At 42.5% G+C, this 12,232-nt stretch overlaps 2 protein-coding genes across 3 annotated transcripts in view; one reads left to right on the top strand and one right to left on the bottom strand.

The window, feature by feature from the left end:
- st6galnac5a (ST6 (alpha-N-acetyl-neuraminyl-2,3-beta-galactosyl-1,3)-N-acetylgalactosaminide alpha-2,6-sialyltransferase 5a) overlaps nt 1-11,592 on the top strand; it is a 29,536-nt gene extending 17,944 nt beyond the window's left edge. For both annotated transcript variants that reach the window (XM_086043921.1, XM_086043920.1), the window contains exons 3-5: nt 1,899-2,311; nt 6,516-6,623; nt 7,859-11,592. In XM_086043921.1, coding sequence (XP_085900047.1) covers nt 1,899-2,311; nt 6,516-6,623; nt 7,859-8,108 — 771 coding nt within the window. In that variant the 3' untranslated portion in view covers nt 8,109-11,592. The remainder of the gene's footprint in view (nt 1-1,898; nt 2,312-6,515; nt 6,624-7,858) is intronic.
- The window catches only part of pigk (phosphatidylinositol glycan anchor biosynthesis, class K), a 65,876-nt gene that overhangs the window by 30,665 nt on the left and 22,979 nt on the right, over nt 1-12,232 (bottom strand). The gene's annotated exons all lie outside the window — the stretch shown is intronic.

Here is a 12,232-nt window from a genome sequence, read left to right as displayed (position 1 = left end):
GACTTAGCGTTCAATGAACCTGAAGATTTCAAAAACTGACAAAAACAGCCAGACAATTTAGTCTTCTTTACACCGAATGTACGCGTTTTCATAAACTGAAGAAAATGCCACGTTTTCAAAGGAGCATGTGTATGCTCGGTTAACATCCGCAAGACAATTTAGCCAACAGTTAAGCTAGGGGCTGAGTTGTTGTAAAGGTAAAAGACAATTTAGTCTTCATTAGACCAAATGTAGGCGGTCCAGAAAACGGGTGGATGGATTGACCAAATGTACACGTTTTCTGAGAAACTGAAAAGAAGACAGTTTGGACTAATTCAATCTGATGACATTTGTACATTGTGAAGAGGGATTAAGAGTCTTAAACGAACCCCGTGTACAAGTTATCTGAAATGAAGACGGTTTGGGGGTTTCAAAGAACCAACGATGCCTGTTTTGCGAACTCTCAGACAATTTAGTCATCGGTATTATTTCCAACAAAATACAGGCTAGCTAGTCGCGCAAGCTAAGTAATTATCACCAGTGCGTATCTGACAACATTTCATTTTTGCTGCTAACTGTCTATCCTATGAGTGTGGGCGTAAGAGTCTTTATCCTTTCCTCACGTCCTTTGCGAAAGGATGGCAAAGCACGCAATGCCAAGCTGCACACACCCAGAAGGTGCCGTCGCTCCCCATTTGTCAACAAAGACTTTTAAAACCTCAAACGCGTCGTGAAGCTTTCTTTCTTTCAAAGTTGCCCCAGGTGTGTGCAGCATCCCTGCCTCTTTTGCGTTCATCCGAACAAACCAACCACGAGATGCAAACTTTAGAAGGGTCGGTGGGTCGGGTTTTGTATACATGAAAGCCAATTTTACTCCTGAGTTGATGGATTGACCAAATGTACACGTTTTCTGAGAAACTGAAAAGAAGACAGTTTGGACTTTTATTCAATCTAATGACATTTGCACACTGTGAAGAGGAATTAAGAGTCTTAAACGAACCCCATGTGCAATTTATCTGAAATGAAGACAGTTTGGGGGTTTCAAAGAACCAACGATGCCTCTTTTGCGTCAATATAAAATAAAAAATTGAAAATTTAATTAAATAAAAAAATTTAAAAACCTGTATGAGTCTACCATGCAGTTTTTTTAAAAACGTTTAAGACAATTTAATAACGCTTTCAAAACCGGAACGTTAGCAATATTCCAGTTGCGCAAGACCATGGAAACACCCCCAAAACCCTGAATGTGGTCAAATTCCCTTATTAAAAACTCAAATAAGATCCCTGGGTTACTCCTTTTCTAGCCAAAATACATAGTCATATAAACACATATTGACAGGAACATTCATTTGTGTTCTGCGCGTACTCTATTTGCAAGGAATCTTGGTCTTTTGAAGACAATGTCTTGTATTGATGGCAGAAAATCAGAAACGGAAATGACGCTGATTTGCGCCACATTGTTGTCCGCGCGCCGCGGTTAGATGGGCGATAGTCCAACGCGTCACAATTACCACGTATACACATGAAAACAGGTTATTCCGAATGTCTGAGAAACCGGAATTTTCACATGAACCCCAAAATGGACGGCGCATAAACGTAGTGATTGCGTATTTAACTCAACCACACAGCTATGCCTTTGGAAAGACCGCTTAACTTAATGCTAACAAACAATGCAAAACGCCATTGTCAAGCTAACTGCTAGCGTCGATAGTGGTCGTTTGAGGAGCAACGGATATCTGAACACAAATGGTAGCACAACACTTGTAGACAGATAATATAACAATACTCACAGGCATGTATTCTTTATCCTCTATGAAAAACAACTAATATTACAGTATCTTACTGAGTAGTAGTAGTAGAAGTACTATACTGCCTCCCAGCCTGGCTATGATATCTTCACGAGTATTCCTTTCCCTCAGCCTCTCAAGATGCACTGCCAGACGTGCGCCCTGGTGACCAGCTCGGGCCACCTGATCGGGGGCGGCCGGGGCGAAGAGATCGACCGGGCCGAGTGCGTCATCCGCATGAACGACGCGCCCGCCGCGGGGGGCTACGCCTCCGACGTGGGCCGCCGCACGTCCCTGCGTGTCATCGCTCACTCCAGCATGCAGCGCGTGCTGAGGAGTCGCAACCAACTGCTCAACGCCAGCCAGGACGCCGTTTTCATCTTCTGGGGGCCCAGCAGCTACATGCGGCGTGACGGAAAGGGCCTGGTCTACAACAACCTGCGGCTCATGAGCCAGGTGCTGCCCGCACTCAAAGTCTATATCATCTCCTGGCAGAAGATGTTGCAGTTTGACGACCTCTTCAAGAGGGAAACGGGCAAGGACAGGTAACACCCAAGAGACACCGCCGACAATTTTGATGACAGGACAATTTTGATGAACCAGAATTTTGTCGGTCAGCATCGGAGACACTTTATCGTCTTCGGTGAATGCAACCTGCATGTTTTGCGATATAACGAGTCTTCATTGAATTTGACATGGTTTTGTACACTTAAAGCAGCACTGGGCAAGAATTCGACCTTCATAAATTTTATTCACAACTCTTTTGATGGAACATTGACTTATAAGTAGTTGAATGGGACTTAAGTCATGCCCTGGGGGGTCTGTATTTTCATGAGCGCAACCCTGGCACACAAAAAGAAATACAAACATCCTGAATTGCTTTACGGCATACTCACTACCTCCTTTCGCTATAAGGACGCTATAAGTCGATTCGAACGTCTACGCGACATTTTACCTTCAGTGTTTTTGGAAACATCAAAGACGAGTTACAAAAAATAGCGGTATGTGTTTTCATAAACCTCAGAGACAATTTGGTTTTTAATGAGTAACTGGACAATTTCGTGTTCAATAAAGTCAACGTGTGTTTTCAAAGACGGTTCAAAGTCTTCAATGAACCTAATGTACAAGTTTTGGGAAACATCAAAGACAAAAGTCTTCAATGATTTTGCCTAATTTAACCATTTAACCTAATGGGTTTGTGTTGTCATTAACAGCAAAGCTAATTCAGTCTTCACTGACCCTTTGGACATTTTAGTCGTCAATCAAACTAAACGATAAGGCTCCTTTTGATCTTCAGGAAAGCCAACCAAAGTGTTTTTTAAACATCAAAGACGATTCTGTGTCTTAAATGAACCTAATGTACAAGCATGAGGAAACTCAATGACAATTAATTCTTCGACGAACCCAACACATTCTAATGTCCAATTCCCGGGTACTGGGTATGTACTGTAGCTGTTTTTGTAAACATAAGAAAAAAATAAAACAAAATTCAAGGTTCACAATCCTCTGGATGCTGTTGTGCTCGTGAAGGTTCTGATTTTAAGCCATTACAATTTGGCCAAGTTCCATTTAAACCTTGGCGAAGCTATTTATTCGACTCAGTGCCCTTGTTGTTGTAATGCACTTCACTGTTTTACCCGTTCAAGGAGACAATCTTCTGTCTGCGAGCTTCCAGAAAGAAGTTTCTTCAACTAGAATGCAAGCTGAGGGTTAACAGTGAATACAAGGGAGCTCAATTGGTTTCGGCCTCCGCGCCTGAGCTTTTGTTCGGTGTGTCCGAGGAGATTGAACGCCACTTCGGCTAAGATGGACGTCGGCAGGGAAATTGCCTTGTGTGTGTGTGTGTGTGTGTGTGTGTGCGTGTGTGTGTGTCGAGGTGAACAGCTCGGACATTTATCCCACCCTGGCGGCTTGAATCACGGCAAACAATTGCCGTGATTAAGCGGCTGCTGTTCTCATTTCCCGTTTTACCGCCGCTGCGACATTGGGAATTAATGATTGTGAAGAGCGGGGGTGTTTAACTTGTTGTTACGCATGCAGTGTCACTTTAAAAATACTCCCATTGGGTAACCGCAGGGAGCCTCTATGGGCAACCTACGACGCAATCAAAAACCCGGCACGTCTGCCCTGCATGTATGTGTTTATTATAATGATTTTAGTTTTACCCCTGCTGTTGGAGTCAGGGTAATTAACACAGCGTGATGAGTGTTTCGCCATCCATCCAATTTTAATAACAGCAGCAGAGGAGCTAGCAGATGTCTCTCAGCGTGAGTTCAAGAGACTGATTAGGGGGGCTTTTTAAAAAAAAAAAAAATTATACTTTTTTTTTTTGTTGCTCAGTCATTAATTAAGCCAGGGATGGGCAACTGGTGACCCGCAGGTCTGAGGAGTTAGTTGAGTAATTAATAAAAATGTCTTAAAAAAAAAATATATATATATATATATATATATATATATTATTCTAATTATTATTATTACAATAGTGATAAAACCGTAAATCTAATTTGGAAAAAACATGCATAAAATGAATTCTTGCACTTAATGTTGGTTTGCTGTTCAGCAGTTTTGTGTCGTACTTGAATGATATGCAAGAAGCCCTTTGCACTAGGAAAAAAAAAAAAAAATCACAGTATGTGGTTATTTTGTTGTTTGCTTCAAACCCTTTGTTGTGGAACAGTGGAACTTTTATACTTGGTGTTACCGTCTCAGTTATCGCTGCCTATACTGCACCACCACTAGTTAAAACGGATGATTGGTATTATACATGAACAGATCGACCCCGCAATATCAATATTTTGTCCCACTCCTAGTTAAAATGGATCAGTATTTGGCGCTTCTGGAGCTTCACCCTTTTTTTAATTTTTTTTTTTTATTATTATTATTCAATAACGTGAAGCTATGGGAGGCTGAGCAGGTTGTCAAAAGGTTTCTGTTTTGATTTCCAACTCAAAGGGGGACCCGTTCATCACGTTTTTATGTAAATTTGCCCATAAAAGCCTGCATGGAAAGCTTGTTCAAAGTTCAAACACGTGCCGCAAAATCAACACCTAATCAAAGAGCTCGTTAAATTGTTGGATTCCAGCGGGGGAAAAGTAGCGAGTAAACACGATCGGCTAGAGGGATAAATATTGATGTTTGCCCACTCGCGGCTTGGCGACATTTGCCTCGGTGTTATTCTTCGACACGACCGTGAAAACACGACAGGAACGACGAGGACACGCGGGTTCCTCGTGAGGACGTCGCCTCGAGAAGATGAAAGACGAGAAGAAAAAAAAACAAAAGGAAAAAAAGAAGAAAAAAAAACACATGAATGCGTCGGCACTGCGGCTCATGCTGACACTCGCTGACAGTGACAGCTTTCTGTTTGTAAACACGGAAGATAATTTATTCAATGAATCTAACAGGGTAGGTGTTGTCATAAAACATCAAAAACCAATATGTGTTTTTAAAAACTTCGGAGACATTAGTGTCTTCAATGAACCATCAAAGACATTTTAGTCTTCAATGAACCTCATGTACTGTATGTTTTGAAAACAGTGAAAACAAGCTAGCATCTTCACATAACCAACATGGCAAATGTCTTTATAAACAGCAAAGACAATTTACTCTTCAAATAAATGTAACATTTGTTTTTTTTTTTCATACACAGTCTTCAGTGCTTTTGTAGACAAAGACAATTTAGTCTTCAATTAACCTTACGCATGTTTTCGGACAATTTAGTACATGAAGATGTTTTCACAAAGACTAAAGTCTTGAGTGAACCTAACGTAAATGTTTTTGTCAACATCAAAGATCGTGTGGACAAATGCTTTTACGAATACTTTTGAACGACAAATGCAATTCAATGTACAATAAACCTAACCTAAATTTGTAAATGCCAAAGAGAGTTTTGTGTCTAAAATAAACCTAACATGGTGTGTTCCTAACCATCCAGCACAATTCAGTCGTAAACAAACATATGTTTTTGTAAACTTCTGACAATTGACTTCAATGAACCTTACATATGTGTTTTGTAAACATCAAGGACGCGTCAACAATGGACCTTGTTTTTGTAAACATTTAGACAAATTTCAACAAACTGAACGGTTCGGTAGTGTTTTCATTTTTTTTTTGTAGCATTGTCAATCAGCCTAATGTGACAGCTGTTTTCATAGACATCAAAGACACTTTGTTCTTCGTTTAACCACCAACATTTTGGGACAAAAAATGAATTTTTGAGTCTTCAATGATACATTTCTCCTTTTTATATTCAGACTTTAATATTGAGCGGAACTGTTCTGTTTTATGTAGCACGTTTAGCGATGCAAATTTTTCTTTTTTTGGGTGGGGGGGGGGGGATTTCAGTGTGGTGTTACTGACTGCTAAACCCTGAAAAATCCACAGCAAATCTGACATCTTATCATCTGGCAGCACCCTTGAGGCTCTGAAGAACTTCACATGTAAAGAGATTCCTTTTTTTTTTTTTTTTTTCTTTCCTCAAGAGAATTGCAGCCCATTTTGACGGTAGCGCAAAATTGTCTGTCTGGTCATCCGTCATTGGACACTTTGTCCTTGCGATGAAGGCTTCGACCATTTGACGGGCTTCATTTGTATCGCTCGATACGCGACGGCACGGCTGCGTATTTTAATGGCGCCGCGCCACGGCGTGAGCGATCGAGAGCCGGATTGAGACGAGTCTTCATTCCATCACGCGCCAAAACCAAACATGTTACACATCCATCTAACCGTCCCCCGCTTCCTTTCTCGCAGGAAGGTATCCAACTCGTGGCTGAGCACCGGCTGGTTCACGATGACCATCGCCTTGGAGCTGTGCGATAGGATCAATGTGTACGGCATGGTCTCGCCCGACTTCTGCAGGTGAGAGAGTGGTCGAGATGCATGATGTTACGTTGAGATCGGTGTTCCTACTCAAGGAGCATCATTAATATTTCAGCAATAGTTGAGGTATTAGTGACAGATGAGTGTGAACGGGGGTATCTTTAAAAAGGATTAGCTCTTGTAAAATGAAGGAGTAAGGATTAAGGCCCAAAAAATAAAGATGGTCTAGTCTTACCATAAAATTGGCCATGAGAGGGAAAGAAAACCCGCGACATGTCACCCTCTAGCATTTCAAAGACCAAAGCACAGTATGTGCACTCTCAAATACAGCGTTCCGCCACTATATTCATCCACCGAGGCTCCGTAACATCGCAGACCTTATTTGTGGAGCGTCTCTACTTGTCTATCGTGGAAATGGCAGCAATGTGCGCGATGTGTGGCGTCAATACGGTATTTGAAATCATCTTTCCCCTTTGAAATGAATGATAATGATGTTACTCCGTTCAAGTTTACTCCCGTTTGCAGAGCGGGGCATTTGACTCAAAATTGAGCATCCGTTATTCGTCAACATCAACTTTGACATTCGTACCCTTCCGTCGTCCCATTAATCGCCTTTTTTTTCGGGGTGAAAAAAAATAGTGTCCGTCTATCGGCCGGTCTGCCTCTAATTTTAAACACCCGTCCGTCGGCGAGACCGGCTAAACCTTCACAAGCACTCGCCCTGCTGGATGATATTTGAACAGATATAGTGACTCACCGCGTTTTGGAAGCCTGTTCACAGGATTGTCCCTCACTCAAATCTGTCCCCCAAGCAACAACTCACTATTTTCCTCCCCGCACTCGCCGCGAAAAATAGACTAGTGACGGACCGCAGACGTATGACGGACTAAATAAAGGGGTTGCCGTCTATGCTTAATCCGTCTATTTGAATTTTTTTCCCGTCATTTGTCAACCGTCGGCAAAACGGACGTCCGTCAGCGACGGATAGAAGGACCGGTCCTTCACGGAGACGGAATGCCCAGCTCTGCCCGTTTGTGTATTTCAATGAGAGAAAATAGCTCTCAATAATATAATAACGTAATTAAATAGAATGTAAAGAATGTAACAGTTTGCACGTCACGATTACATCAAGTATACTGCAAAAAAACAAACAAAACAAAGGTTGCTTTAAAGTGACACAATACAACATGGCAGGGAACAATGAACCGCCACGTTGCGCAATTCTAAGTCTGTCAGACTTTGTGCCTCAGGCATCCTTTGACGTGTCTCCACAGCAGGGATCCCGAGCACCCATCGGTGCCCTACCACTACTACGAGCCGCGGGGCCCCGACGAGTGCGCCATGTACATATCGCACGAGCGCGGCCGCAGGGGAAGCCACCACCGCTTCATCACCGAGAAGCGGGTTTTCGCCGACTGGGCACGGACGTTTGACATCCACTTCTACCAGCCCGACTGGAGCCCCGCCCCTCTGACGGCTAACCGCACCGTGGACGGAGAAGTCGCCAAGGGATGCCAAACGTGATTGGATGACGAACCCGAACGCGGCTAGACTTCGACGCGAGACGACGTTGATCCGGACTGACACTCGTTGGGGAAAAGCGCACGGAAGGCGTTCAAAGTCACAAGCCCGCGTTCTTTTTTTTTTTTTTTTTTTTTCGCGCTGCGAAGGTGAAGTTATACGAGGATCGAGCATCGTCACCTCATGCTCGCTCGGATTTTACGAGAAATAATTTAGAAAACTTTTTTTTTTTTTTTTACAAGAATAAAGTAGTAATATTAGCATACACGTAAATTTGCAGTAGTTCTACTTCACTATCAGACTCCAATTGTAAAGGCCCAGAGACCAGGTGTTATGTCCCAACAAGATGCCCCAAAACACACTCAGTAGTGCCCTGTGGAAAGTTGGACCTAATTACCTCCTGACAATGATCACTTCACTGGTTTCACCGCATACTAGGGCTCGGACTTTAACAAATTCAGAAGCCATCCATCCATCCATCCATCCATTATCGATACCGCTTATCCTCACGAGGGTCGCGGGGCGTGCTGGAGCCCATCCCAATTTGTTTGCTGAATGTGCAGTACTATGAACTGAAAAATGGATACTACTTTGTCTCATATCTTACTTATGCTTACACATAAGTTTAAGTTTGCGATGTGAAAACATATCCGCCACCGGGTTGTCTCGTGGCTTTTCCACACCATGACAACGAGGCGCTCTAAAAGCGGCCACAAAAGCGTGAATTCCTTGTCGTCATGTCAAGGACTTCCCCCGTGCCCTCCCCCAACTCTTCCATCTTGTCGTGAGGTGCGCTCACTCATGGCCAACAATGAGGCGCTCTAAAGCGGCCACACTAGCCCGAAGCCCTGGTCTAGATGCTGGCCGTCAAGTCAGAATCCCTCCACATGCCACATGCGTGCGCTCATGGCTGACAGTAAGGCTCTGTGAAGCTGCCATATCAGCAGACAGCATAGCTAGCTAGCTAGCTAGCTAGCTATCTGCACTTCACAATTCGCTGAATACACACTACATCTGAGCACCACATATTTCAGTCTTTGCACGCCTATAGCAATTATCTTCAAACATGCAATGTGTTTTAGAACTAAATCTGTGAATTCACTTTAGGGTCTTGAAATGAGCCCCAATTGGAACATGCTATCCAAGACACGGCTGGCAATGCTACATTGCGAATCTTTTTTCTCTTTTGCCTACGCCATTTAACGTCCTGAATCATTCTGAGAATTTCCCATGAGGAAGGATGTAGGAGGACCCCTTCATGGCTGCCAGCAGCTTTCAGTGCGAAACGTTTGTGTGGGAATTTTGACATTCAAAGGAGGTTGGCTTCCTCGTAATTTTACCGTTATGTTTTTACGGCGGCACGTCTTCATACCTCAGCTGCCTACGAATGAGCACTGTCTCCTGCTAATAGTGTGATTGATGCTGCTACAAGTCATGCAAACACCGCCGTGTCACAGCAGACAAGAGGACGATGAAGACGGAGCGGCCGCCGCATTCGCCGGCGCAGACTTTCCTCGGACGAGGAACCATGTGACATGGCGATGGCTCGGTGCGCTTTGATCGCGCCGCATATAGAACTGGCCCTCTGGCGTGCTTGAGATGCTTTGTTGCGCTCTTTCACCGCCACTTCGCCAAAGAATCAGGTGTCAGTGTGGGTGAAAACAGCGAGACGAGGTTTTGTAGCGATACATCCTTGTGTTGAGTCCCCATTGATTTGGGCCTTGTCTTTGTGCGGTGACTCATGAGAGGAGTCACGGTCTCAGACGAGGACGCAGCCGGGGGAGTCCTTTGTACTCTTGTATGAAAAGCGCCAGTTGCTCATATGGGGTGGCTGCTTGACTAGCAGCGTATTTATCACACACTTGGAATATTCTAGGTATGTGCCAATTAACGTTCAACTGGGAATGGGTTAGGGTTTTTTATTTTATTTTTTTTTTCCTCTGTATTTATTCTGGGAAGATTCAATGTCAGCGAAATGGATGAAAAGGTTTCAACACAAACTCAAACTCAGGGGTGTTGTGCGGGGGCGAGCCAGTCTCATGCAAATGAGCCACCGCATAAACCAAAACCCTTCTACTGCCGGGCCGATGGCAAGTGCGGTTTTTCGTTAGCATGGCGACAGGAGCGGGGAAAAATTCACGTAACAATCCGGAAAAATTGCCAAGAGCTCGTTCAGAAATATTTGGGGAAATGAAAGATTTAGGGTTTGAGATACTACGGTTTTGTGCGTGCAAAGAGTACGTGCTAATTTGAAAGTTACGTATATGGCAAGCATTTCCAGACAGACTGGATATGTGTTGCAGATATCAGTAACTCAGTTTGGCCTCATCAATAATAAAATTTCAGATGTCCTTAACAACAGCACATTCTTATGATCAACAATTGTCATTTCAGATACCTGCACGTAAGGCATTTCACCCGGCACAAATAATGTCACTCTCTAGTCAACATAACTTTGCAGATATCCCAAACTGGAGTTACAGATGACAAAATCATGAAAAGAATTACAACTTGTAAATCAAGGTACCCACTTTGCTGGGTTGTGTAATGTAATCCATGATGGGTGAGCAGACACTCCAGGGACCCAACTATTTAAACACAAGTAATTAAAAAGTCTTTTTGCCCTGCATGTGCCCTACAAACCTAACCATGCACCCAGTGGCACCGTTTCATTTTCATCACTGGACGCGTTGCATGCGTTTTGCCCCTTCAGGGCCACCATACTCGCCCTTTGCGGATGCCCACGCAGTACAGATGCAGTAAACAAAAGCTTCGCGTAGTAGTTGTATTAAGTTCATTTAGTCTTCTTTGTTATCTATATTCCGATTGATTGATTGAAGGCGGAAGTAACACGCCGAAACATGTCATGTAATCAAACGACCGATAATCACTATTGTCTGTTAGAAATGAATCAATCAAAATATAGTAAACAAAACCAAATCTCCTACCTCCTGTCCTGTACCACTTGCTTCGCCACTACCTACGCTACATGGACAAAAAGAACTGTCAATCAATAAATATAAATTATATATATATATATATATATATATATTTTATGTATTATATAAATTAATTTTATTATATCATCACTGTCCTGTGAAAGACACATCCATTACATTTTTTTTTTACGTGAATAGGGTATTTCCGTTAACGTGAAGGTTAAAAATTACAATTTTGACGTGTTTTTCACAGCACAGATATATATTAAAATATACACATATACAGATTAAAATATAAGAAAAAAGGTAAACCATTTCCGTGAATTCAACGGAGTGAGAGACTTATGTTCTATGCTGCATATATGACCACCGTGTTTTTAAACTGCCAATTTTTTTTTCTTTTCATTCAAACTATGACATTTGGGATTTTCACAAAAAGTGTTTTCTTCAATTGACATTCCTTTTTTCCCCACATAATGAGGAAAAAACATAGCAAAAATTTGTCTGACGCCCTGCTTTTTCATCAATAAAAATCCATTTTAATTCTGTTTGTGCGTATTTGTTTGCTATAAATCATGGAAACTTATTTGTTGTCATGGGGCACTTGTCGAGGTTCACTACTCTGAACTGCGTGAGCAAATAGTCCAACTGTTTAGTTTCTCAAACAGTCCAACATACCGTCGAAAAATTTGGAGATTTTAAAGAAACCACTGCTTTTTGCTTTTGAGTGGCCACGTGTTCTATTCATGGAACTAGCACTTGACTGGGCTTTAAATAAATGTGTCAAATTGGAGTGCATGTCTTACCTGCAACCAGCAAAGGTCCTGTTGATTGACAGGCTGTCATTATAAATACTGTATATTGGATAAGACCTAAGACGGGAGACTTCTTGTGTAACCACAAACGCAGAAATAAAAATCCAGACTGATATTTCAACTACTGAAAATCTTTGCCAGATTATTTTTTGCCGATTTATTTTGAAGTCAATCAATCAATAAGTCATTCTTGGCATAAGAAAAATTCCATTATACAGGAGTTGACTTTGCCAAAATCTAATCACCATTGCTGAGTGCCTCCAAGCCCCCTTCACCCCCCCCCAAATCAATAAGATATTAAATTATGTGGCAGTTAGATAAAACTTAATTCGACAGGACTCAGTGGTGACATTTCACAACAAGCTTGTTGTTG

Source organism: Filicampus tigris, chromosome 10 (genome assembly GCF_054856515.1).
Source record: "Filicampus tigris isolate MCC_2025a chromosome 10, RoL_Ftig_1.0, whole genome shotgun sequence".
Lineage (NCBI taxonomy): Eukaryota > Metazoa > Chordata > Actinopteri > Syngnathiformes > Syngnathidae > Filicampus > Filicampus tigris.
This window is presented reverse-complemented; position numbering and strand designations above follow the sequence as displayed.